The sequence below is a fragment of the Rhinolophus sinicus genome, linkage group LG12 (assembly GCF_036562045.2).
Source record: "Rhinolophus sinicus isolate RSC01 linkage group LG12, ASM3656204v1, whole genome shotgun sequence".
Classification (NCBI taxonomy): Eukaryota; Metazoa; Chordata; class Mammalia; order Chiroptera; family Rhinolophidae; genus Rhinolophus; species Rhinolophus sinicus.
In genome coordinates, this window is record NC_133761.1 from 2160030 (window position 1) to 2185690 (window position 25661).

The 25661-nt window shown below is 47.7% G+C and overlaps 1 protein-coding gene across 22 annotated transcripts in view; it reads left to right on the forward strand.

Moving 5' to 3' along the window:
- The window catches only part of PTK2 (protein tyrosine kinase 2), a 166668-nt gene that overhangs the window by 103742 nt on the left and 37265 nt on the right, over positions 1 to 25661 (forward strand). For 6 of the 22 annotated variants that reach the window (XM_074316377.1, XM_074316376.1, XM_074316391.1 and 3 more), the window contains 11 exons: positions 302 to 385; positions 1384 to 1401; positions 7918 to 7974; positions 9322 to 9342; positions 10447 to 10544; positions 14311 to 14395; positions 15507 to 15607; positions 17389 to 17504; positions 18338 to 18438; positions 21378 to 21467; positions 23981 to 24185. In XM_074316377.1, the coding sequence (XP_074172478.1) occupies positions 302 to 385; positions 1384 to 1401; positions 7918 to 7974; positions 9322 to 9342; positions 10447 to 10544; positions 14311 to 14395; positions 15507 to 15607; positions 17389 to 17504; positions 18338 to 18438; positions 21378 to 21467; positions 23981 to 24185 (976 nt within the window). The remainder of the gene's footprint in view (positions 1 to 301; positions 386 to 1383; positions 1402 to 7917; positions 7975 to 9321; positions 9343 to 10446; positions 10545 to 14310; positions 14396 to 15506; positions 15608 to 17388; positions 17505 to 18337; positions 18439 to 21377; positions 21468 to 23980; positions 24186 to 25661) is intronic. The other 16 variants (XM_074316388.1, XM_074316387.1, XM_074316393.1 and 13 more) reach the window with 5 other exon arrangements.

The window sequence follows — 25661 nt, forward strand, 5'->3', positions numbered from 1 at the left end:
TCGGATTTGTTACCTGTAAAGATACGTATGCCTCACTTGGCTCCGTGGAGACTCTGCTTATGTCTTGAGAAGTTTCTGTATCTAATGCTAATCTTTGCTATAAGAGGAAATTGCGTTTTAAAATGTTAATACGTTTTTTAAAACCCAAGTCAATCATAGTGAGAAATAGTATCAGTAGTCAAATAAAACATTACAATTTTGTGTTTGTTTTTATAGTATACCTTAACTTGTAACATAGTGTCCTTTCGAATTGAAATAATGTTTCTGTTTTTCTCTCTCCTCCTCCTGCCTCTCTGTAAAGGAGTCAGTCCCCGCCCGCATAAAGTTAAGAAGGCCAGGCGCTTTCTCCCTCTGGTCTTCTGTGCCCACGACCCTCCTCCTGCTGGTACTGCGCTCACACCTGCACAGGCTCTTACTAACCCGGCGCCCGGGCCGCGAGCGGGTCTAACCAGACGCTTGTAACTGGCCCTGCACAGGGCACCCCTTTACTGGTGTCCCTGTGTGCTGCCCACTACCCGGCAGCCACACAGCGGCGAGAGCTCTCCTGCAGGTCTTCATGCTGCCCTGCTGACGGAAGACTTTGTTGGCCTGTTTGCAGATTGTACATGCAGGGCAGGGCAAGAAGTAGCACTCCGGGTCCATCAGTGGGTCTCAGCGTCACACCGCAGAGGCGGCAGGGCCCGTGTTTGCCGTGTGGGTTTCCTGGTGCAGCATGCGGCCCAGGGAAGGGGAATGAGTGGCCAGAGTGAGCGCCTGTGGTCTGCTTTTGTGCTTCAGGGCAGCTGTTCACGTGCTGTAGAGGGTGTTCTAGAAAAGCAGAGAGTATTTGTAATGATGGAACAGAACTTCTTCCAATGCTGCATAAATGGAAATGGAAACTTGACTTGTCCTCAGATCTTCGAGTACCCGACTCCTCACGCTTGCGTGCTGGGCTCCCCAGAAGGGCCCCAGCAGGGCCGGGCCCCTGGTCATCGTTAAGCACACTCTCAGGACCAGCTGTTTTCGTTTTCTCTAAGGGGACAAATTCCCGGTGAGGGGGTAGAAGCCGTTTTGGACATTTAATTGTGAGAGGCGATGCAGTTAGTTTTGCTCAGTGTGGTAGAAACCGACTTAAAGTCAACAGCGCTGCTCTGTAACTTTGTATAATGTGTTGCCTGCCTAGAACTCCGCGAAATGCTTTAAATCGTGTCAGCACACTTCCTGCTGCAATCTCTCTTTTGTCTTTGGAATTAGACCTTGGGGGGTAAATTTTTTGTTTTCTTTGCACTTTGATTTACTTGTCATTTTAATAGTGTTTTCCCTCTCTCCCCTCCCCCCTTTCCTCTCTCTCCTTCCCTCTCTTCCTGCTCCCCCCCTTTCTTTGCATGCCTCCTGGATCTGCAGATGAAATTAGTGGGGACGGTAATATTTCTTTTCACATTCATGTTACTAATATGAGATAATTACTTATTGATATAAACATAGTTCAGTATTCAATGAAAGGCAAAATGGGGTTTGATCCAAGAGAACAAGTATGAAAAGTGACAGTGTGAACAAATGATCTCCTGAAAATTGTGTAGGGCTTTGACGTGGAAAGGGTAACTGTCATTTATCACGTCTGAGTGGTAAGTTTGAGTTGTATGTATTCATAGTGAGTTTTCTAGATTTCATGATTAAAACTTCAGAGTTGTAGGAAAACTGTCAAAATAGTATCATTCAGCAAGATTTGTCCTACTTGAAAGCAGGAAATGGGAGAGATCCAGCCACTATTTCCCAAGTACGTGCATAAATGCAGTAATCCTGAGTTTGGGAGTGAGGTAGTGGACAGGAAAGAATGCGAACTAATGAGTAAGTCACACAAACTAATTAGAGAAATGTCAGCGGTGGTGAGAAGGTGCTTTTTCAGGCAGTTGTTGATAGCACTTAATAAACTGGACATTGAAAAGTCACGTGTAGTGTCTTACGTTTCCCATTTACTTTGTGCACGGGCTGCATGAAACTTTATACTCTTTCAGACGAAAGGAGTAAGATTGTTTACACTAAAATTAAGGGGGAGGTGCATTTTTTTCCCCTCACAATTAACTGAAAGGTCGCTTTTACTGAAGATTTCATCTGTGTGCATTTTTGTGGTGGGATTGGTCACTTCAGCTTAATGAGCACAGAGAGCACGTAACTATGACTTTGGGAAAGCGTGTCTTCTTCATGAGACTTCAGCACGAAGGGCCGAGCTCATTTCTAGATTGCCTCTTGGGAGGAGCACGTCTGCCGTGAATCCTCATTCTCAGAGCATGTGTCCTCACCGTCACGCAGGTGGGGACACTGACCACCAGAGGGCTCAGACACTGACCAGCCCACACTGACCAGCCCGCAGCTGCTGGGCGATGAGTGAGTGGTCAGCTGTCAGGTCTGGCCTCCCACTGCCCCGTCCTGTCACCGGCTGACTGAGTGGTTGTGAGCGAACTGCTTCATCTGCTGTGTCTTCGTCTGTGAAGTCGCCGTGCTTGTCACAAGAATTACTGAGCGTAAGGACTCAAACAGAGGTCTGCTTAGGTGGCTGTGCCCACATTATTTACGGAAGGAAAGCATTTCCGTGCATTTGCCCACGTTTGAATTTCCCAGGACTATAAATTAGGTGGGGCAAGTGCTATTATTCCCATTCTACAGGCGCGTAAGCTGAGCCTTAAGCATTTAATCACTTGGTCTAGGTCGGGGGTCTGCAAACCCAGGTCCCCGGGCCAAGTAGGCCCCCCCCCCTGTTGTCATACTGCCCCTGAGCTAAGAATAATTATTATGTCTTTCAATGGTTGGGGATTGATCCAAAGAATAGTATTTGTGGCATGGAAACCCTGTGCTTCAAACTCCAGTGTCCGTAGTAAAGTTTCCCTGGGACACAGCCACACCTTTCGTTTACACGCTGTGCTGTGGACGGCAGAGCTGAAGGCTTTCAGTGCAGACTGTGTGACCAGCAAAGTCTGAAATATCGCTTTCTGGCCTTATGTGGGGACAGGTGGCCGATGCCTCGGCTGGGTCGCAGCTAAATGAGCTCGTGAGTATCACAGGGCCGGCGGGGTGCTTCCTTGCTTCCAGGAAAGAACTCATCCCACCGCTTCCCAGGGCTGCAGGGTTAAGGGCGAGTCTGGGTTTCCCAGGTTGGATAAGAAGCAGTGCAACTGGTGAGTCCCCTGAGCTGCCGAAGCCGTCTAGTCACTGCAGATGTCACCCTGCGGGATTGGCAACTCATCCACACTTCCTGAGGGGCGGGGAGGCCAGGCAGGGGAACAAGGTGTCAGAATGCAGGTGTCCAAGCCAACACCAGCACCACCAGGGGGAAAGCGCACTGTTTCCTGCCAGGCGAGCAGAGGAGGCGGGTGACAGAATCACGTTGTCTGCAGCCTCTTCCAGGAAAGCTCAGCAGGCTGCCAGCGTTTCAGGAATGTGGAGCCTGAAGGCATTTGTGCAGCTGCTTTTATTTCCAAGCAATGGATGATGTTCATTGTCCACCAGCGTCCCTCCCAGACTCCAGGACGACCCCCGCCCAGTGACCCCAGCGCACCAGGCTCTTTCTGTGCGTGTCCATGTTTTCAGAAGGGACTTTACTGCGTCTCTTTTCACCTTGCTTTAAGATGAGAACTCAGTACTTTTCTCATTTCTGACCTGTGCGTTTCTGTCTTTTGTCTATGTCTCCCTGTCGTTTTTACTTTACCACATATTGTGATACCAAGCCTTTCAAATTATAACACTGTCCAGGGTTTTAGAAGTCTCTTTTTTTTGGTGTTTATTTTTGAAATATTTAACTCATGGGCCAGGGATCCAAAATTGTCTCCCAAGTACACAGGCCCAGTGAGCCTTCCTACAAGCAGCCCTGCAGCAAAGGTGTGCCAGGGGCCGGGGTGGGGGTGGGGGTGTCCCCAGAATATCCCTGGGGGACAGTCCATGTCTCACAAGGAAAGGTGCCCCTCAGCGTGTGGAAGGCCGTGTGCTGGAGCGCTCTGATGCCAGCCAGCCCGCGCTGATCGATGTGGGACCGTGAGAAGCTTACATGTCCTCTGGTGCCTCAGTGCCCTGCCTGTGACACAGGCGTGATGATAACAGTGCCACCTCTGGATTTTCCCAGGGATTAAATGGCAGTATACGGGATTGTGCAGAGCATGTCTGGCATGGGGCAAACACTCTCAAGAATACTATTAATAGCTGCCATCTTCAATACTAAGTGGGGATGCAGACCTACCTGCTTCATTTGTGCCCAGCTCTTTGAACCTGTCTCCCTTTTTCTTATATTTTCCTTGGATCATGCCATTGTTTTGGAGGCCCAGGCAGTTTTAGCCTGGGCTCCAATTTTTCAGAGGCCCTGGAGTATGTAAATATACTTCTGTCAGTGTCATACTATCCATAATCCTAACAGCCAGGAAAGAAAAATACAGAATAGAACCAAATCAGCATCCAGAATCCTTGGAGGAACACGGCGAGTGCTGCCAGTGCAGACGCCTGTGGGGGTTCCAGCAGCACCTCAGGGGGTCCGTTACCTTCTGCAGTGCTGGCTGTTGCTCCATGAGAACCAGCTCAGGAGCGACACGAGCTCCGTTCGTGGCAGCAGAACTTCTCCACTCCCATTACCCCTCAGTACACACACCTGCACCCAAGTGTCCTCGTGAATAATTCCCGGAAAGCCTTGATAGTCCCCAAAGGCTTCATATAGAATTCACAGAGCGTCAAAGGGAGATTTACAGGTTCTTTACAGTGACTGTGGCTGAATTGAAGTGCCTGCAACTTGGTTTTTCCCAAATCAGTTTGGTGTGCTAGCCTGATACATGTTAGCCATTTGTCTGTACTCCTTCAAAGTGTTGCAGAGGTCAGTATCTCCACTGAGGGCTTTATAAACAGGCCGCCCTGGAAGCCATCGCTGTCAGACCAGGAAGGAAGCCCAGCTCCCTCCCCGTCCCCAGAGCCCAGAAGAAGCAGGAGAAGCTGTGTGGCAGTGTGAGCCTCCTAACACCCCTGGGGTGCGTGTTCTCATTTCACACCTGAGCCCGGGAGGTGACTTCTCAAGGCCAAGCAGGTCCCCCCCCAAATGTGTCGTCTGTGCTTTGTCCTGAGCATTGCGGCTCCCACCTTCACCACTTGGCCTCGCACAAGTGACATGGCTTCCCTTCCCCAGCATCGGGACACGCCGTTCACTCCCTGTGTCACCACAGTGCGTTTGTTCTTGTTCAGCAAGGACTTGCCGAGTGCCTTCTCTGTGCCGGGCACTGCCTGGGTGCCAGGAACATCGTGATAAACAAGACCCACAGGGCCCCGCCCTCATGGGGGCCCCGTTCTGGGCACGGGGCAGGCAGTGGACAAGGAACCAAGGGCTGCCAGGCAGCTGGCAAGGATAGGTTCCAAGGACGAGAAATGAGGCAATGTGATGAAGAGTGATGGGCGCATAGGGGGTGCGGGTGGGGGGCAGGTTCGCTTGAGGAGGCGTCTCTGAGGCGGTCACCCTGGCTGAAAGCGGAAGCGGCCCTGAGCCAGCAGGCGCTGTCACGCGTGGGGAGCCCTTACCCGCGAGAGTCACTGCTTTGCTGTGGGTAGTCTCGTACCTTCTCCACAGGCAGCAGACACCCGCCCTCCGAGAAAGAGGCTTGAGGACGGGCGGGCAGTGACCCCCACGGCCGTGGGATCCCTCGGTGCCTGTGCAGTGGATTGGTCCAGAACATTTCCTTAGTGAAGCTGGGGGCCGAGTGCAGGGGCTGCTGCAGATTCCTGAGCAGCTGGGAGGGACGCAGGGAGGATGGCTGAGCAGCTCTCAAGCCCGCGTCCTGCCAGTGCAGCGTCCGCCGGTGCCCTTTCCTCCAAAGGTCCATGCTTTGTGTGACAGCAGGCAGGAAGGGCAGCGTTTGATTGTGGCAATTCAGCCTCAGTCACATCAGCTTTCTGAGGGGAGTGGCATGAAGCTGAGCTTAGTAGATTACCCGATAGAGAGAGAAACTGGTCTTGCTGTGAGAGTCGTTTCCTCCCCCACCTGCCACTTAGTCCCGTTCCTCACAGGTGCCTGAGTCGCTCCCTCTGTCCCCAGATGTCATTTCACAGTGTCTTTTGTTAAGCCATCCTGCATGAAAGCCTAGAACATGACAGTTTACCAAGAGCAGGAGCAGAGGGAGAAATAGAGAAACGAAAGACTGTAAGGTTTGGGGAAGATTCGATGTTTTCCTTTAATCCCGTACATAGTATTATTTATAAACCTGTAGGAATAATGCAGGTTGTCCACCTGGCACATTGGACCTACAAACAGGTTATATTTGCTCAATGTCTTAAAGAGAATTAATTTATTGACTTTACATTCTGCCAGCTGAAAATTTTTTTTAACTTTAATCATTGTAAATGATGATTACAAATGAAGAAAGGAATTCTCCCAGGAGCGCTTAGGTTTGATCTCAGTCATTGCCCTAGTAGCAGGGGGAAGGATTGACATCCTAGAGGGCGTGAACTAGATATACAGCCTCTGTTTTCTTTGGTGCCTATAATTTAATACCTGAATGAAGTAATAATGGCATCACAGAAGAAAGAACTTTGAGCTTTTAGTTTCTTGGGGGTTTACAGTGGCTGCCAGATGAAGTTATCAAAATAGAGCTCTCTTTAAATGATAATTCAGAAAGGACCTCCACTCCTTTCCTGGCCCAGCAGCTTAAATCCTTACACGTGCAGCAACTAGAGGTTTCCCTCTTTCCAGATGTTCCAGCGGGATCATTACCCGAGTGAGTGGTGGATTCCTTCACATGGGTTTTTCTCCCATTAATATGGTGGTGGACTTTCAAAAAACTTTTTATTAGGAAACATGTAGGCATTAAAAAGGGAAACTAGTATAATGAACCCCATCTACAAGTTTCAGCAATTACCAACTCATGACACTCGTGTTTTCTTGGTCTCTTCACTCTAAATTACTTAGCAGCGAGCATCATACCATCCCACCTGTAAATATTTCCACATGTGTGTCTTAGAAGGAGGGGACTCCCTTCTAAATACAACCATGTCATCTGCCCCCAAAATATCAGTGATAGGTGTTCACTGGACTCATTGTGGTGATCATCTTGCAATATCGACGTATCACATCGTTCTATTGTCCACCTCCAGTCAATATAGTGTCACATGTCACTTACATCTCAGCAAAACCAGCAAAAGGAAACAGTCGGGGTGGGTGGGCCGGGCAATACATCAGCAGTAACCCTTCTGTCCTGTGGTGGGTTTTTACGTTACTGTATCACTGAAAGGAAGAAATGGAAACACTGGAACCCTTGACCTTCTCTCAGAAGAGAACTCACTTGAATATGCTGTTCTCGTTTTATTCTTTTTGGTTGGCCTGTCACCCTTTGACATTAATGTATGCTCTTCAAATATCTGAGTGAAAAAGTTACAAGGGAGAAATTCTTGGGTTGCTTTCACTCTGAACAAATGAAATGAATTAGTCCAGTAATCTCAAAAATGGGGCTGCTGTTTTTGTTTTCCGAAGAACATTCGTGTTACCCTGTAGAGTCTAATTATGAATCACGTCAGACACTGTGTTTGGAGATACCGGTCTCGGTTGGAGACATCCCAGTAGATACGCTGTGGTTTTCAACACGTGTTTGGTGCAGTCGAGGGGGCGTTGCGCAGTCAGGACAGATAGGTGGATTTGAACCATATACATGGTGGTTTCATGTCTTTCTGTTTTTCACAAGGGCTTTCTGTGTTAGCTCTGTTTGCCCTCTGAGAAACAAGTCTGTGTCTTCTAACACACTGGTGCATGATGTCACTTTTATTTCCATAAATGACTCATGTGTGAGCAAAAATTGAGTAATAGTGTTTTAAGAAGATGACAGCATAGTAGGGGATTTAGGCAGACCATTTTGCCTTTCAAATTATGTTAAAGGCTAGGAGGTCAAACATTTAACCTCTTCCAACATACCCTTTCCTTTCCTACAGAAACAGACGATTATGCTGAGATTATAGACGAAGAAGATACTTACACTATGCCCTCAAGTAAGTAGACGGCTGATTTTGTTTTCCTTCAGATTTGACAGGCATTTAACTTTTAAATATCTCACGTTTAAAAGTTTTACATATTTGTTGTCCTTTTAGAGCTATTTTTAATACCTTGTCGAATGCATAACAGAAATACTCTTCAACTTGCAGAATTCTGTATTTTATATGCCTGAAACTCAGAGATCTGTAGTGACTCAGTGCAGTGATGGGCGTTTGTCCTCTCGCTTTCTGGCTCTGTGATAATATAAGCTTTATTGATTGGAGTGTTTCCTCTGTGTAGAAAGTATTATTTCAAGTTAAATACGTACATCTGTATTCGATTCTTTAAATGTGTATATTCAGTGAATTGCGTTTCCCCTCTGAAATATTGTTCTTTATAGTCCTTGTTATCAAAAGCTCCCCACATCCAGTCTGTACAGCTCGGGTGGGAGGTGTGGGGCGAGAGGGAGACCCCTTAAGGAGTTTCCAGAAGTGTCAGCACTCGGTTTCTCTCCACTGTGCTGCTTGTTGGTTGAGGAGAACTGGAAGCCCGGATTTCGAGTTGGAGTATTTAGTACCAGATTTTGAATTGGAGATGCCCTTGACATTTCATTCACATAAAACAAATTGTAAACCTACCTTTGAAAGAGGCCCAATTGTGAGTCCACCTTATAGCCGTAGAGGCTGTAATAATTCACATCTGAGGCCCTGATTTCAGTAAAGCTGTACATGTTTGTAATAGAAATGCCCTATTGTGTAAATCTTCCCAAAGATGCTCAAATCTACATTTACTGTATACATTGAGGAGATGTTACCGAAACAAGGAGAAACACACGACCACCTCTCTCAGGCGTGCATAACCCTGGGGGACTCTTTCTAGAGCTTCTGTACTGAGAGCCATTCGAAACAGAGGCAAAAGCCAAGACTTCAGTGGGCACATTTTTGACTTGCAGTAGCAATTTGGAAAATGTTTCCATTTAGGTTGGAATTTTGGGTTAGCCATATAGTCAATTTTACATTCCTGGAGAAAAGCCAAAATTTTATTTGTATGTTTATTGTTCAGAGGTGAGTAGTAAATGTGCAACATGACTAACTCGTGTCCAGACCCCACAAAAAGGAGTTATCATATAGGAATTAATGGGCGAGAACCTTAAAGCGTGGTTTACATTACATCAAGTTAACTTGCGGAGATATAGCTTTTTCACTTGTACCTAGTCCTCTTTTTAAATCTTATTTGTGTTAAAATATGTAACAAAGTAAATATTATTGAAATGTACTCTCCGAGTTTATTGTTGTTAACCTAATTGCTATTAGTTCTTTCTAAGCAAGGTCTTCCAATTTTTTTCTCTCTTAATTGCAATACAGAAAGCTATGGAATAGATGAAGGTAACAGGATTCCTTTAAAATAACTGCATTTGCTTGCAATTGCAACCTATGGAATGATACGGATGTTTCCATTTTCAGTTACCTTTTATTTTTAAACTATTTTTCATTGGTTTACTCATGCTGTGAAATCAATGGAACTACTAGCTAAAGTGATTTTAAAGAGGAAAATACCACCTAAAATTTGGGTTGAATTTTCTACATGCTATAGAGTTTGATAAACCGAGGAGAAAGTTGTAAGCTCTTTGACCGTCATCTTACCCTGTGGACGACCACACTAGCGGGGTGTGTGCAGTGTGGGCTGTGGGATGGCGCTCCTGACTGGAAGGCGTCAAAATCCGGGCCGAGCAGTTAATTGGATTAGAATCAAGCTCCTCGGTTCCTAGTGGAGATTTTCTTTCCAGGTGCCTCAACTCAACAGCCTGTACATAATTGGTTTTGTATATATAAGTCAACAATCTATATATTAATTTGAAGCAAATGCTCTCAAAAGTATAAAATATTCATAATTTACGTAATGTGTTCAACCTGATCACAACTGATCTCATTTTGAAACCAGTTTTTAGAAGCTTCCTCTTTAAACTCTCTTAGCTCCGTGAATAATGTCGCGATGAGGTTACAGTAAAGTGGGACACTCTTAAACTTTCAGGACGTACAGTTACTCATGACACAATTTGTGTTGCCTCCACATTGACAAACTTTAGTTACTTGTAAAATAATTGCTTTAAATAACTGGTTTTTAGCTTGCATATATTAATACCTGGACTAATAGTGCTCATTAATTAAGCATATACTTTATTATTTGGAGGAATTATTTAGAAAACTATCAAATAGATGTGAACTAAAGCAGACATTAAAACCTACCCAAAAAGTCTGCCTGTACTGGAACTCATCGTTTTGGTTCACCCAGTGCCGTGGCACTTCCGTCAACTCCTTTAACATGCTGTTTAAGAGAATGCCACTACGCTTAAAGTGTTGTCTGGAAAGACATGTCACTGATGAAACTTTTACTTGTGGATGACGATAAAATGAAATGTGCCAAGTGTTGTTTCTGCACTAATGAGATTGTTCGTAAGTATTTCTTGACATGTGGATTCTGTTTTGCAGCCAGGGATTATGAGATTCAGAGAGAAAGAATAGAACTTGGGCGCTGTATTGGAGAGGGCCAGTTTGGAGACGTCCACCAAGGCGTTTACGTGAGCCCAGTAAGTCCAAACGGCTGGGCCGCTTTTCACCGTTAAGTTCGCTTGCCTCTTGTCTGTCTTCCCAAGCCCTTCGCTCTTCGAGGTATATTCACGGTTGTCTTTTTTAAGCTCATCGTAATGTCAACTGACTTGAGAGGTTCCAAAATCAAAAAAATGGCAAAATGATCTCCTAGAGGGCTGGGCCTGGTGTCCTTCGTTTTACTCCTTCAGCCTCTGCCGTCAGGAATAGATTCCATAGAGGATTGTCCTGTCAGGTGGCATTAACAAATGAAGGAACAACGTCAGCTTGGCCAGGATTCCCACTTACCTGCATGTTCGAGAAAAGAACATTGATTTGCCCCAAATTGCCCTCCAAAAGAGAGCAGTGAATTTTTAAATTATTTCTTTGATAGCTTCATAGAGATGCAATTCATATGTTATAAAATCCACTCTTAATGTGTGCCGTTTAGTGGTTTTTTAGTACATTCACGGAGTTGTCAATTTTAGAACACTTCCTGTATCCCCAAAAGAAACCCCTGTTACTTCCTATTTCGCACCCTTCCCGCCACCCCCAGCCCTTGGCAACCACTCATCTCTCTTCTTTTTCTGTAGATTTGCCTGTTCTTGACATGTCATCTAAGTGGAATTATACGACACGTGGCCTTTAGTGATTGGTCCCTGTGTGTCATATATGGGATGCCCTGTGGGCATACGGTGGCAGAGGGGCACAGCCATGTTGCTGTTGGGAACGGAGCCCTCGACTGAGGTGGCTGTGGGGGTGGAGGTGGTGAGCTCACAGCAGTGGTGGGAGTAGGGCGGGGCTGGCCCTGGATTCGTGCTGTGGCGGGCGCCATGGGCCTTGCTCCTGGATTGTGGACGTGTACGAGATGAGGGAAATAGAGGATCAAAAATGGCTGCTAGGTTGTTTACCTTGAGCAACTGGATGAGTACTGATTGTTTAATGAGATGGAGAAGACTAAGGAAGAAACGGGTTTGATAGTGGGGGTATTGGTCAGCATTCTCCAGAGAAACAACTAAGAAGGTGTGCGTGTGTGAGTGTGAGTGTGTGTGTGTGTGTGTGTGTGTGTGTGTGTAGAAAGAGAAATTTATTAGGAATTGGCTCACATGGTTATGGAGGCTGACAGCCCTGAGATCTGCAGTTGGCAGGCTGGACACGCAGAAGAGCTGGTGGTGTGATTAGTTCCAGTCTGAATCTGAAGGCCTGAGAACCAACAGAGCCGATGGTGGTGTTCTAATCTGAAGGCAAAAACTGATGTCCCAGCTCAGGGGCGGCGGCAGGAGGAGTGCCCTCCTATTCAGCAAGGGTCAGCCTTTTGCATTATTCGGGCCTTCAGCTGATTAGACAAGGCCCACCACATTAGGGAGAGCAATCTGCTTTACTCAGTGTCTCAACTTACATGTCACATTCATCCAGAAACACCCAGAATAATGCTTGGCCAAATACCTGGGCACCCCATGGCCCAGTCAAGTTGACACATAAAATTAACTATCACAGTGGGATATCCAGAGTTTTGTTTAGGTCACATCAAGTTTAAAATAATTGCCACATCCTAGTCAGGACAGGGACTGGGTAGGTTGGATCTCTGAGTCTGGGCTGAAAGGAGAAGTGAGACTAGAGACAGAACTGTGGGGGTCAGCCAGAGGTGAAGGTACCTGAGTCCTTCGGCACCGGAGGAGGTAACGTAGACTAGAGTGGGCCTGAGGATTGTACCCAGGGGTGTTAAACACTGAGAAGGTCACAAGTAATAGCTTGTCTTCCCACATCTCCTCCGATGCCAGTGTCTTCTGCCTGAGGCTAGAGCTTATGTGGGCAGCTACCCATAGTTACGTAGCAACAGCTCTTCTGAGCAAAGTGTGGCATATTCAGGTTCCGTCAGCCGGGCACTCACCGTGGGCACCACTGCACAGCCAGGCCGTGGGGCAAGCAGCAGCCCCTCCTATGCTGGGGGTACTGGGCACTGGGGCACCAAGCTGCTGCCACCCCTGCAGTTTGTCCCAACTACACACTGCCCTCAGTCACTCCGGAAGTAGTGTCCTATCACAGAGGGGGCATGTCACTGCCAGCCACGTACCTTTCAGCCTCTGCCCCGTCACCCCCACAGTGGGCAGCCCAGGTCCTCCTGCCACCTGTTCTCCAGTGTGAGATGCCCTGTAAGCCCCGGGACGTGATTGCCATAAAGCACAGACATGCTCAAGACCTACTGAGAAAACTAAAGACAGCGAGGCCACACAGCCCTCCCAAGGGACCAGGTGGCTCCATTCTCCTCACAACTGTGTGATGGTGACGCCAGCTGGCCCCTCCCCGGGAAGGAAGAGAAAGACTAGAAACGGGCACCCGTGGTTCCTCTCTTCCCCGCCTGGGGCTGCAGGCTCTGCCCGTGGCTCTCATCCCCTCTCAGGACCCACTGCAGAGACAGGCGGGGAGGCGCCTATCAGCCTGTCTCACACCTGTGCCCGTCCCCACCTTCTCCCTCTTTCCTCTCCTTCCCTCTGGTCCTGCTCGTCTCGTCTGCCGCTAACAGAATGTGAGTCACCTTACAAAACAGTCAGTGTGACATAGGACACATAGATGGTCTGAAAAGACAACATAAAGTAAGAAGACAAGCACCTACGCTGCTGGTGAGACTCATCGATGGGATTCTTCTGCTTTGCTTGACGTGGCCTCTTATTCCTTGCGTTCCTTACGCTCTCTCTTCAACTTGGTCAAGAAAAGATGGACTTATCTGGCTCCCAGGACCACACATTTTCTTGGGCCACCCTGTCAGTCCCGTTGTGTTTTTTCCTCCCTGACGTCACTGTAGAGCCCAGAGGCGCCGTCCTGGGACCTCTGTCTCCTGGGGCAGTTGCCTCTCGTCCCGTCCATATTGTGACTACTTTCCCATTTCTTATCCAGCCCTGAGTCTCCCCCTGAACTCCCGTCACGGCACCCGACTGCCCCCTCACCTGTGTGACGTGGGTGACCTCAGCCTGTCACGTCCAGAGCTGGGCATCTCATCTTCCTCTTCTGTCTTCCCGTTTCTCTGGCCAAAAACCTGGGCTCGACTTCTGTCACACCCAGGCCAGCATCTCAGCCCTTCCTCACCTCCACTGCCTCCACCTGCAGCTGTCACCTCCCTGTAGCCCTTTCTCGGTACCACGACAGAGTTGCTCTTCAGCTGGAGGTCAGCGGTGACACGCCTCGGCCCAGACCGTGCACCGGCCAGGCCCACTCAGTACATGTCCTCCCAGTGGCCTAGAAGGCCCCACGTGCCTGGCCCCTCGGAGCTCACAGCCCCACCCCGCCCAGGCCTTGACTCCACAGTACCCCCCCACCCCCCCAGTTCTTTGCCGCCATCTCCTGATGGGCGCCTCCCAGTACACACGCCGATGCCTTCCCGCCCACTGCAGAATGACTTGTTCCTGGGGTTTCCTGTCCATGTTCTGCACTGGAGCAGAAGCTGGACGCTGGAGTAGAACCGACTCGCTGCCTGTCATCCACTGGTGTATCTTGACACCCACAACAGTGCCCACAACATGGCTGGCCGCAAACGTGGGCCAGATGAACTGGGGCATGGCTTGCAACATTTCACACACACGGCCATTCTTATTGGGGGGTTATGCAGAGTATTTTAGGTGTCCTGTCACTCTCAAGATTGCACGGTTCTGGTCCTGTCTGGTCCAGAGTCCACGTAGCTGCAGAACCAACAGGCTTTCATGACTGTGCCCACCGATTCATATAAAGACCCTCTGTTTGCATGTGTGTGATTCTGTGATTTCCCTGATACAGGAGAATCCAGCTTTGGCAGTTGCAATTAAAACCTGTAAAAACTGTACTTCGGACAGCGTGAGAGAGAAATTCCTTCAAGAAGCCTGTAAGTTTCTAGAAATTTCTGTGGAACTCCATTTGACTTTCTGTGAAATCCAAAGTGAAGAAGAAAAATAATGTTTTGAGTTTTATGAGACAATTACAAATTAATATCCTTATTCATAGAGACCCATAGCTGCACATTTTTCCAGGTAAGCCATGGTGTTTGGGGTATAAAGGTAGTTGGTTTACTGTCCCTTTATTCTCCAATACCTCGTACCATTAAACATCTTGGCACTGGAATTGGGCAGACACAGAAGTGGCGGCGGCCCAGGTGCTACCAGACCCTGGCGTTCGGAGGTGAGCAGGACACAGTCCCTGCCTCGATAGCTCGCACAGACTAGTGGGGAGCAAGGGCCACGACCAGTCCCCTCATCCTGTCGCAGGCTCACCACCCTCTGGCTCGCGATGCGTAACCTCCCATGAGGCAGCTGCCTGTGGAGAGCCATGTCCGACGAGGTCTTCTGTGCTGAGTGCAGACTCTCAGACGGCCGGGATCTGTCCATCGGGTGCCTTCCCACCTCCTCCCAAGCTGGGATGTCCTTCTGCCTCTCACGTGGCTTGTCCCTTCTCATCTGACCCCATATAGTAGTCTCTCCTTAGAAGCTTTGTCACAGGGCTGTGTCCTTTCCTTCCGAAGTGTTTGTAATTACATATGCATTGCCTAAAATCATATTGCCTCTCCCTCCCTCTAGACGCTAAGCTCCATGGGGGCAAGGACCTTGTCTGTTTTGCCCACTGCTCAGACCCGGGGACCAGCACAGGGCTTGCCCGTTAGAGGCACGCGGTCGACAGGGGTTGTGTGAACGAGTCTCGTGTGTTTCGTCACTTACACAACGACTGACTGCCTTCTTCCCAAGGCCATGAATATTTATCACGTGACAGTCCGATAGATTAGGAAGTCATAGAGGAAGTCGTATTTTCAATTCATCAGTTACATCTAAGTATGTCCTTTATCCTGTCCCGGTGTCCCCGGCCTGAGTACAGGACAAGGCCTGGCGGGGTTCTGTCTCAAATAATTTATTTCCACGGAGCGTCTAGGCCAAGGAAGCACAGATGCATCAGCCACCACCCCCTAACACCCTGTCGAGAGAGTAACTGTGGACTGTTGTTCCTAGTAACCATGCGTCAGTTTGATCACCCTCACATTGTGAAGCTGATCGGGGTCATCACGGAGAACCCCGTCTGGATCATCATGGAGCTGTGCACGCTGGGAGAGGTACTGCTGCCCAGGCCTGGCCGGGGGGCGGGGCGGGGCTGCCGGGGGCGGGGCTGCCGGGGGCGGGGCTGCCGGGGGCGGGGCCTCCTGCCTAGTACTCACCGGGCTGCCCTGGCTACCTGGTGTCCTTTGTTTAAGGAAAGGAAGTGTGTGACCTACACATATCCTGTGGTATAAGTCAGAGTCCGGGTATGTCTCCATCATTAGGTTCCCAGGTAACCCCTAACTCAGTACCAGTAGCAGCCCTTCCCCAGGCAACAGTTTTCCCAGCACCGGAAGCAGCACATGCTCAGGTGGTTCTTTTTCCCTCTGGGGCCGTTGCCTAAAGAGCTCACCCCGTGTTTTCAGGATAAAGGAAGCAGTGTTAATGGAGCTTGGGTCAATTAAAGCTAAATTTAGGTAAATCGAATCAGTTCCTTAATCTTTCTGAGAGTTTGCTTTGTAGTCTTTTAGACCGACTGGCATTAGTCATGAGTTTCTTTTTAAAACATGAGTAACCGATTGTGAACACGTCTCCTTGTTTGACTTTCTCCAGAAGACAGACACTGTTAATCAGTGTATCACCGTCCCCTAGAAACTTGTCAGAAATGCACATGCTTGGGCCCCACCCAGGCCTGCGGAATAGGCCCCGGGCAGGGCGGGCGTGGGCCCAGCACCGGTCTCGTCTGTGCTCTGCCCTGTAGCCCGCAGCCGGCCCACTTGTGGATAAACACAGTCCATTTCTCAGATGCCCACACTTGACTTGCTGGTCCTGAAATTTAGTAATTTAACCTTCTAAAACGTTACACACATTCCACCTTTTTAAAAGGATACCACACTTTTGCTTTTAATGAGTATTGGGGTTACCAGTCCCCAGGAACCAAAGTGTAGTTTGGGTCCTTCCTCTGCTCCGTGGCGACGCCAGCCCTCCTTCCCGCTCACAGGGCCCGGCCTGAACGCTCCCCACTGCTCTTCTGCTCACACGTAATAACCGAGTTTTCTCGAGGAAGCAAGCATTTTAAGGCTTCTACAACATTTCTTCTTCCTCTGCTCTACCTTTCCAGATAAAATGGAGTTTTTGTGTGTGTTTTTTACCCTGTGTTTCTGCTTTTGCTTTTGAAGAATTTGCTAATTCTTCTGGCTTAAAAACTATTGCTAAATGTTTCTCCTTTATGGACTGATTTTGTAGAATTAAGAGTGTTAAATTCCTCTGCCTTTCTTTGTTACGTTAGCATTTAGTTGAACTAGTCATGAGTGATAGTAGGAATTGCTAAGCCCAGTAGGAGAAATACCCAGCATGTGACCACTTTACCTGTCTGCACCCAGAACTCCATGGTGTGGGGGGAGACCTCTTTCTTACCTCCCCTCCTTCTCATCACCTTACCTCAGATCTGCCCCGGACACAGTGAGGTTTAGAGAGGGGCGAGCTGACCTTGCCAGTATATTGGGCTTGTTGAATGGTAACTAGATCTTTTTGTTTTCTAACTATTATTTAGCAATATTTTATGCTATGCTTTTATTCATTCCCTGGAAGCCGCTTTCTGTATTTTTTTATAAATTTGTCTACAGTCGTGAAGATTCCAATTTTACAATAGGATTTCAAATAAAGAATGATTAACTGTGATTTCTGGGCTAGTATGTTTTAGTCATTATGCTTTTTTTTATTAGGGGACAGTTGAAGCCATTCTGATAAAAAGGAGTTTGCAGATAGGCAGATTGATGTTGAATGTGGCTCTTCTGCTGTTGATTTCTCTTCTCCGTCACTAATTCTTTTTTCTTTTGTCTTGGTCTCTGCCCCAAAGCTGAGGTCGTTTCTGCAAGTCAGGAAGTACAATCTGGACCTGGCGTCGTTGATCCTGTATGCCTACCAGCTCAGCACAGCTCTCGCGTACCTGGAGAGCAAAAGATTTGTGCACAGGTGAGGTCCAAGAAGCCTTCTGGAGAAACAAGGATCGGGCACAGGTACTCGCTGTGTCCTGAGGCCCTCTGGACCCCTCGACTCGGTTGGACACAGCACTGGAGTGTCGTGCTGTACAAGCCCTAGGCGATTGACGTGCCGTGCACGCTAATATGCGCGTTTAAAGCGTTGTCCCTCACACGGACTTTGAAACATCCTGTATCAGTTACTCCTACGGATATTCTTGAGAGCCTGTCCATGGCACTAGCACAGTGAACCTATGGTCTTAAAACAGATATTGTCCTGGGATTTCCCAGGACACCACAGTGTCACGAGTGATAGCTGTGGGCATTGTTTGCAATGTCTCATTGTACCTGGGGTCTCTAGTTGGGATACAAGTGAAAGCCGTTAGAGGCTGTTGGCCTGGTTTTATGTCAGTTTTGTTACCGAGCGTTAATGCAGACTGCATCAGCAAGAGCATTTACAGGTGTTCAGAAGAGACTTTCATTTTCTTTAATGCAGTCTCTTAGGAGCAGCAGGGACAAACCACGGCTGTGTGTGACGTCTCAGTGACGCAGTTGGTAATATGGCTGTCTGGAAAGTGATGAGGTTTCATTATTTGATCATGTACTTTGTCACCATTCACAATTCTGGTCATCAGACTAGTAGGTAAATATCTACCAAAAGGACTACAGCTGCAGGAAAAAATGAAAGTGTCCTCTTTTTGTGTATAAATAAATCTCCCATTTGCATTGTATATAAGCTGTCTCTCAAAGTAAGTGCATGTCCTTATATGATTTAGATGAGTGTGTAGTTTCTGTGCACATTTATTGTCCCCAACTCTTCCTTACCAGGGACATTGCTGCTCGGAATGTTCTGGTGTCCTCAAATGATTGTGTGAAATTAGGAGACTTTGGATTATCCCGGTATATGGAAGACAGTACTTACTACAAAGGTAAGAAATCAGCGATACAGAAGAGAGAGTGAGGAAATGTAATAATTTTTGTTTCTGACTAAGTTATTTTTTAGGAAACATGCTCAGAAGATGGTTGACAGAGAACTAAAACCAGCTCCATGTGGGAAGCACAGCCTTTCCAACAAACGGTGGCATCTGCAGGCAGGGAAAGTGGACCCCGGCCTGAACCTCATTCCACAGCCACTCAGGATGGGTCTTAGGCTTCCTGACAATCTCAAACTTGTAGGACAAACAAAAAAATCTTTGCGATCTAGGGCTTGGCAAAGAGTCCTTAGATTTGACAACTAAGGCATGGTTCATAAAAGGAAAAAATTGATAGATTGAACCTCATGGAAATTAAAGTTTTTGTTCTGCAAAGACCCTGTTAAAAGGATGAAAAAACAAGCTGCAGAGTGGGAGAAAATACTTGCCAACCACGTATCTATCCAACAAACAACTAGAATATAGAAAGAACTCTTAAAACTCAAGAGTCAAAAAAGAAACAAGATGGTTAGAAGATGGGCAAAACACAGGAAGAAAGGTTTTACTGACGAGGATATACAGAAGGCAAATAAGCACATTCTCCCTCATGGAAATGCAGATTAAAACTTCAGTCATATCATTGCACACCGATCAGAATGGCTAAAATGAAAAATAGTTATAATGTCAAGTGCTGGCTAACATGCAGAGAAACTAAATTACTCATAAATTGATTGTGAGAATGTAAAATGATACAGCCGCCGTGGAAAAGAGTTTTGCAGATTCTTAAAATCTAAGCATGCAACTACCATACGACCCATCAGTTACACTCTAGACGTTTCTCTGGGAGAACTGGACACTTGTGTTCACACAAAGCCTGTATTTGAATGTTCGTTGCAGCTTATTTTTAACAGCAAAAATTGGAATCAGCACAGGCGTCCTTCACCTGGTAGACGTCGTTAGACACCTCACGCCAGGGTCGGGTACATCGGCCAGGAGAAAGCCATTTGGCTTTGAAATCTCCTGTTGACTAACTGCAGACACTTGGATCCATTAGTTTTGGAACTGAAATCTGGCTCGTGATTTTTCTTTGATTTTGCCAATCTTGGAATCAGACTGACTTGGCCCTTTAAATTACTATTGAACACATGTTCTAATTAGTTAAACTTCGTATTCCTGGTACTTCAGCTAAGGTTTGGATTATAAGTCCCTATCGTGCTGTTAGTACGTATGCTGATTCCTACCACTTTACAAGGGCCAGTTTCTGCCTCAGGTTGCTTGACTTTTTATTTTATAGTACAGCTCGTGACTATTCTCTTTCCACATCCTTCCTATAAACTACAGCCTGAAATAGTTTTAAAAGTGACCCTTTGTTGTGTGAAAAAAAGATTACCTGGTTGTTGACTCATTTTGGTGGTTTAATCATCAGACTTAAAAACGACCAAGTCAGCTGTCCACTGTTTTAAAGCATGTTTCATGTCCAGCTCACAGCCTAACTGGCCCAGGGCCTAGAATCCTAGTAAGAGCTCCAGTCAGTAAGGGTGGCCCAGGCTGTCATCACTTACACAGCATGGAATCGGGCAGCGCACCACTCTCGCGTGTGTTGTCGTCTCAGAAAGGTCAGTGAGCACAGACTTCATTAGGCTTCGGGAGAACTGCCCTAAAGGTTAGGGAGCTTCAGTTCAGAGCACAGTTGGAGGACTCAGACAGAGGATCTGACCTCAGTTGTCATGAAGGTGCTGGAAGTTAAATGGAAACAAGTAAACGAAACGAATAGAATTGTCTCCTGCTGGAAGTCTTCAGAAGCACGGCCTGCTTACAGGAGGAAGTCCGAAGCCTGGGCGGCTGCCAGAGCCCAGGGCCCCTGCTCCACCCTTTTGGGCTGGGCCTCCTTCACCTCCCCCAGCCTTCCCTGGCATGCCTCACGCTCACGGTTCCTCTTGGCGTGTATCCTGTCATACCCCGTAGCGTGTTTGAAGAGACTGTTCCTACCTTACAATTAGAAGTCCATATGGAGAGTTACGCTGCCTGGGTGGTTCATCTGGTCACCCAACAGTCGGAGGACCGTTTAGTGACGCTATGAGCTGTCTCCCTTGTGGCACAAAGGAAAGTTCTTAGGCCTTCAAAGAGGGATGATTCCAGGCTTCCTTCAGAAGAGTCCTGTTTCATCCCATCGCCCCCTCCACTCTGCATACTGATGAGGGTGCAGTCAGTGTCTTTATTTGTGGGTTCCATGTTTGCACATTCGCCTATTGGCTAACATTTGTAGCCCCGCAGACCCGTCCTCATGCTGCTTTTGTCGTCATGTGAGGACATGCGCACAGCAGTGAAACATGTCTGCTCCAGCTGGAGGAAGGGGGCGGAAGGGGCCGTCAGCACGGCAACAGCGCTCTAGCTCTGGGCCAGTGGGATGGTTTAAATCCCACTTGTGACACCTGTTAGTAGGGGTGGCTTTGGGCACGTCACTGAACACTCTAGTTTTCTAAAGAAACTAAAACCTACCAGGACCCGTGGACTTAGGATTTAAGGTCTATGTGAGCTAAGTATGTATGTGCACGTATTTCCCTACGTGCAGTGGTTCTGTGTTTGAGGTGACTTTGCGGAACATAACTGCACAAGTGGGAATGGACCATAGGTCCTTAGCAGGCCACTCTTAAAGCCAGGGTTCCAGCCTGTAGATGAGGACCCAGTCTGAGAAGCTGCGAAGCGTGTGTCACTTCCCTGCTCCCCGCCTCTCCCCAGAGAAAGACACCAGTGTCGTGTCCCCACCGCAGTGTAACCACTCATGCCCCCAAATGACCTCAGAACATCAAGGAAAGGAAAAGTAGTTCTCCCAAAGAAACAAAGTCCAAGGGTCAAATATCTGAAGCTTTTTATTTTGATACTAAAATCTCAGCTATAGCTGTTACATTCTTCAGCTGATAACAAGGAAAACTCACTTTCTAAAATTAATCTTCCAGCTTCCAAAGGAAAATTGCCTATTAAATGGATGGCTCCAGAGTCAATCAATTTTCGACGTTTTACCTCAGCTAGTGATGTGTGGATGTTTGGTGAGTATTTTGAAGTTTGTGTGTTTTTCACTCATCTTTCATACGTTCTACAAAGCAAACTGAGCATTATTTCTTTCTAGAACATGGAGGTTGATTTGCCTTCCCTCACCTGGCATCTCCTTCATTAAACTTCCTCTTTGGTTCATTCGCAGACAGTTGTGGAGCGCGTACGTGCGCCCGCTTCCCGATGTGGCTTCTGTGCTGTTCTGCTCTTCTCAGTCTCCTCCCAATTCCTCCCTTTTGTTGCCCTTCGCCGTCTCGTCTCCCATCACAGGGAGACTCCTGTTTCCTTCTTTCTCCCCTCTCTCCCTGTGCCACCTCACTCGTTCTTATATGTGAGTGACTTTAAATAGGAAAGCCGTCCATCTGGCTCTGGAGTCGCCCCTCAAAGCCAGAGTATCTGAAATCGCACTTCAGCTCTCTGTTCTGGAACCTGACCTCCTTTCTGACTTGTCTCAAGCCTTAAGTCTGATCCTTGTCTTTTGTAGCTGTTACTTCTTGGATGTCTGTCCTGTTCCCCCCTCCTCCCCCCACCCCCGCCCCGGGCTCCACGTCAGTCAGTGTCATCCTCCTCCCGCTCTGAGTCATCACAGCACCTAACAGCTGGTGTGAAAGTGTGGCTCTCACCCATTCCACACCACTTCCTCCACCCACGTTATCCAGATTTTAAAGTTACTCACCTTTTTAGTATGGACGATACTCCCGCCCCCACCCACCTTCCTGGTGAGACTCCTTCTGCCTGGAACACCTTATTCTTACACCCTCTCCTCCAGCTGAAGTTCTGTCTGACCTTCGAGATCACCTGAAATGTCCCCTCTTCCATGAAGCCAGGTATAAAAACTCCCCTTTCTGCGTTTCCTGCCCTTTCTCTCTGTCATAACTCTCACGCGTTAATCTTATAAATAGTCTTATGTGTGTGTATTCTCTGCTGGATTTTAAACTACTTCCGAGTACTAGTAGGTATGTAAGTAAAAATAATTTTGTAAACTTTAATTTAAAAAAATTGTAATACATGTGTGGTATTACATGATGATAACAAAAGATGAAAAGAAAGTAACTTTGTAGACATCAAGTACCTGCTTTTAGTTTTTCTTCTCTTGCTGTTGATTTTCATTAACCATTTGGAGCCCTAATTGATACTCGGTACGGGAAGGAACTCTTCTGTAGGACAGGAAATAGCGTGACATGATCAGAGAAGGCTCTGGAGTCCAGCTGACGTGGCTTCAGATGCCAAGGCCTCGCTTGTTAGGTGTGTGACCAGAGAGCAGCTTGCTTATCCTCTGAAGGGAGTTCCTTGTTTCAGAGATTCTAAGATGCCTGTTTTTTCTCATTTTAACGTTTCCAGAACTGGGGTGTGTTACAAATTAGTGCATTTTACCTTTGATGTTAGTTGGGGACATGTTTTGTGTGGATACATTACCCTCATGAGGATTTTGTTTTGTTCATACTGCTGTTCCTTTCTTTTCTGAAAGAGTTAGAAAACCTCTTTGGTAAGAATAAAATAATTCTAAGAGGTACCAAAGGGTTGTATCATCATTTAGTTGTCAGCATTTCCCCCCTTGTCATCATATAAAATAATAGTGTGTCTTCTTAGATTTGGTAAAATACAGTATTTAAAGCAATATAAGGCGTGAGGATTCAGTAGCATACGTACATTCAAAGAAGAGTGCAGAGAGATTAAGGTCTCAAGAAATGGTTCCTGGTGTTAGTATTTCTATAGTGTCATAATATCTGGTGAGAAAAGCAGAACTAAGGCGTTCTTTTTGCCATGCACTCTTTACTTTGAAACGATCGGACTTAAGGCTGATTTCAGGGTCTCCTTCACGTTGCTATGAGACCAGGCCTGTCTCCTTGGAGGCAAGTGCCATTCTCGGTGCTGAGGACACACAAGTGAAGTGACGCCGCAGCTCCTGTGTTCCAGGGCAGCTCTCGGTGCACCCACGATGGGGGAGAGGTGGGGCCTGCCCACGAGATCAGGAGAAGGAGAAGCATTGTAGAACTCACAAATGGACTTAAAAGGAAGAGAACCCATGGCGAAGAAAACTAAAGGGCATTAATTAGAGAATTTGACGCAAGCAAGATGCTGGTGCCCTGTGCACCTAGGCCAGCACCAGCCGCCTCCATCAGGGAGTTAAAGGACCATTCCGGACGTGGAAGGCTTACCTTGGGGGTTCTCTTTGTTAGGCCACAGGTCAGCTGCTGGGGTCAGAAGCAAGTTGGACTGAAAAGGAGGGTCCTAAAGTTCATCCAGCTTGTTTGGAACTGGTTCACTAAGCTGGGAGTGTCCGCATAGCTGCTGGGCCATCTTCTAATACAGGAGTTTTAGAGAAATCTTAGAAAAACTGTCTTTTTCTTTGATAATTTAATACTATTCACATTATATCAAATTAGTATTGCTGTTCTTAATTTGTATGAGTTAGTTGAATACTGATTTATTTGGCTGATCACCCCAAATCGCACAGCTCCGAGGTGGTTCCTGCTGAGCTCACTGTTCTGTGTCCGCCCCCTCCCAGGTGTGTGCATGTGGGAGATACTGATGCACGGTGTGAAGCCTTTTCAAGGAGTGAAGAACAATGACGTGATCGGAAGGATTGAGAATGGGGAACGACTGCCAATGCCTCCAAACTGCCCTCCTACCCTCTACAGCCTTATGACGAAATGCTGGGCCTACGACCCCAGCCGGCGGCCCCGGTTCACTGAGCTCAAAGCTCAGCTCAGGTAGGAGTGGGGGGGAGAGGGCCGGGCTGGGCAGGCTGACGCTGCTTCTCCCCGCAGCAGTAGCATTTCACAGTCATTTTATCAGCACGTCTAAGGCTCACCTCTTGCTTGGACAAACTTAATTACTTTTCCAATTAGTTTGCATTTATTTATGCCTTGCTATGGTCTTAAGTTGACTGTATCTTAAAATCTTAGTGAACTTCAGATTATGATGGGCTCCTGCTCCCCTGACTTCTAACTCACATAGCACGGTGCATGAGGTCTGTCCTAACGTAGCCAGTCGCCGCTCGCCTCTCCCGTCCTGTCACACGGCTCCTTCCGCTCGCTGACACTTAGGCTCTGGCCATCCCTGCTTCTCCTTCTCCCAGCACCGCCTCCGCCTTTGCACACGCGGTTGTCTCTCTCAGAAATGCTCTGCCCCATTTTTGACGCCTGGTGAACCCTGTTCAGTCTTCAGAATCTGCTCCTTCAGGAAACCTCCCTGACCGATGCCACCCCAAAGAGAGCCCCTGCTTTGGCATCTTCCAGGGCTTCTGTTGCTAGAGGTCAGGCAGCCTCATCGGCGTTCAGCTGCCGTTTGGTGGCTCCTGCTCTGTGCTGGGCGTGTTAGACCCAGACCTCCCGGCGCTCTCAGCGCCCGGGGACACACAGGGACTTCTGGGTGCGCTCAGCCCTCAGTGTCTGCACAGCGGGCCTCCACCTGGCCAGCAGGGTCTCTCGTTGACCTGTCTGTGTCCCCAGCCAGACTCCAGCTCCTGACGGGCCTGGGGCCGAGCTTTGGACCGGGCACCTAACAAGTGCTCAGGGAGCATTTGTCAAACCGCCTTGACTTAAAGTCCACATTGAGACTTAATACTTTAAGAAACAAGAGACTTTTGTATTATACATACGCAAGGAGCTTAATTAGGGAGCTTAATTACATAACCAACCAATGCCTTGGTTTAAGGTACCCTGTATCACCTGTTTTCATAGTTCATACTTCCCTGATTTTATGTGAGATTGTTTTTTTATTTGCTATATTTTAGTCTTTTTTCATAAAAATTACCAAATATCTGCGTCCAAAAGACCCTGAGCTCATCTAGCCCAGTCTTACCCCCCGTGCTTGAACCCTCTCCAGACGTCCTCTGGTCTCACCTTATCTCAGGCAGCTTAACCTGCTAGGAAGAACTCAGGCCGACAGGTAGAAATGTAAGCGACTCATCCAGTCAGCAGCTGCTTGCGAAGTGCCAGCTCTGTTCTGTGGATTCAACAGCTAACCAGGCCCCAGAGTTCAAAGCCTTGGAGGAGACCGGGCGGGGCGGCAGGTCCTCACGCAGTGAGAAGCGTGCTGGCTCCTCCTGTGTCCCGCCCAGCCAGGCCCGCTTTCTAGGGCCGCACAGAACAAGTCTGCTCTGTATTTCACGATGGGTCTTCAGCACCCAGCGTCTCCAGACAGCATTCTTCAAGCTAAAAACCTCACTGCTTAATTCTCATGCG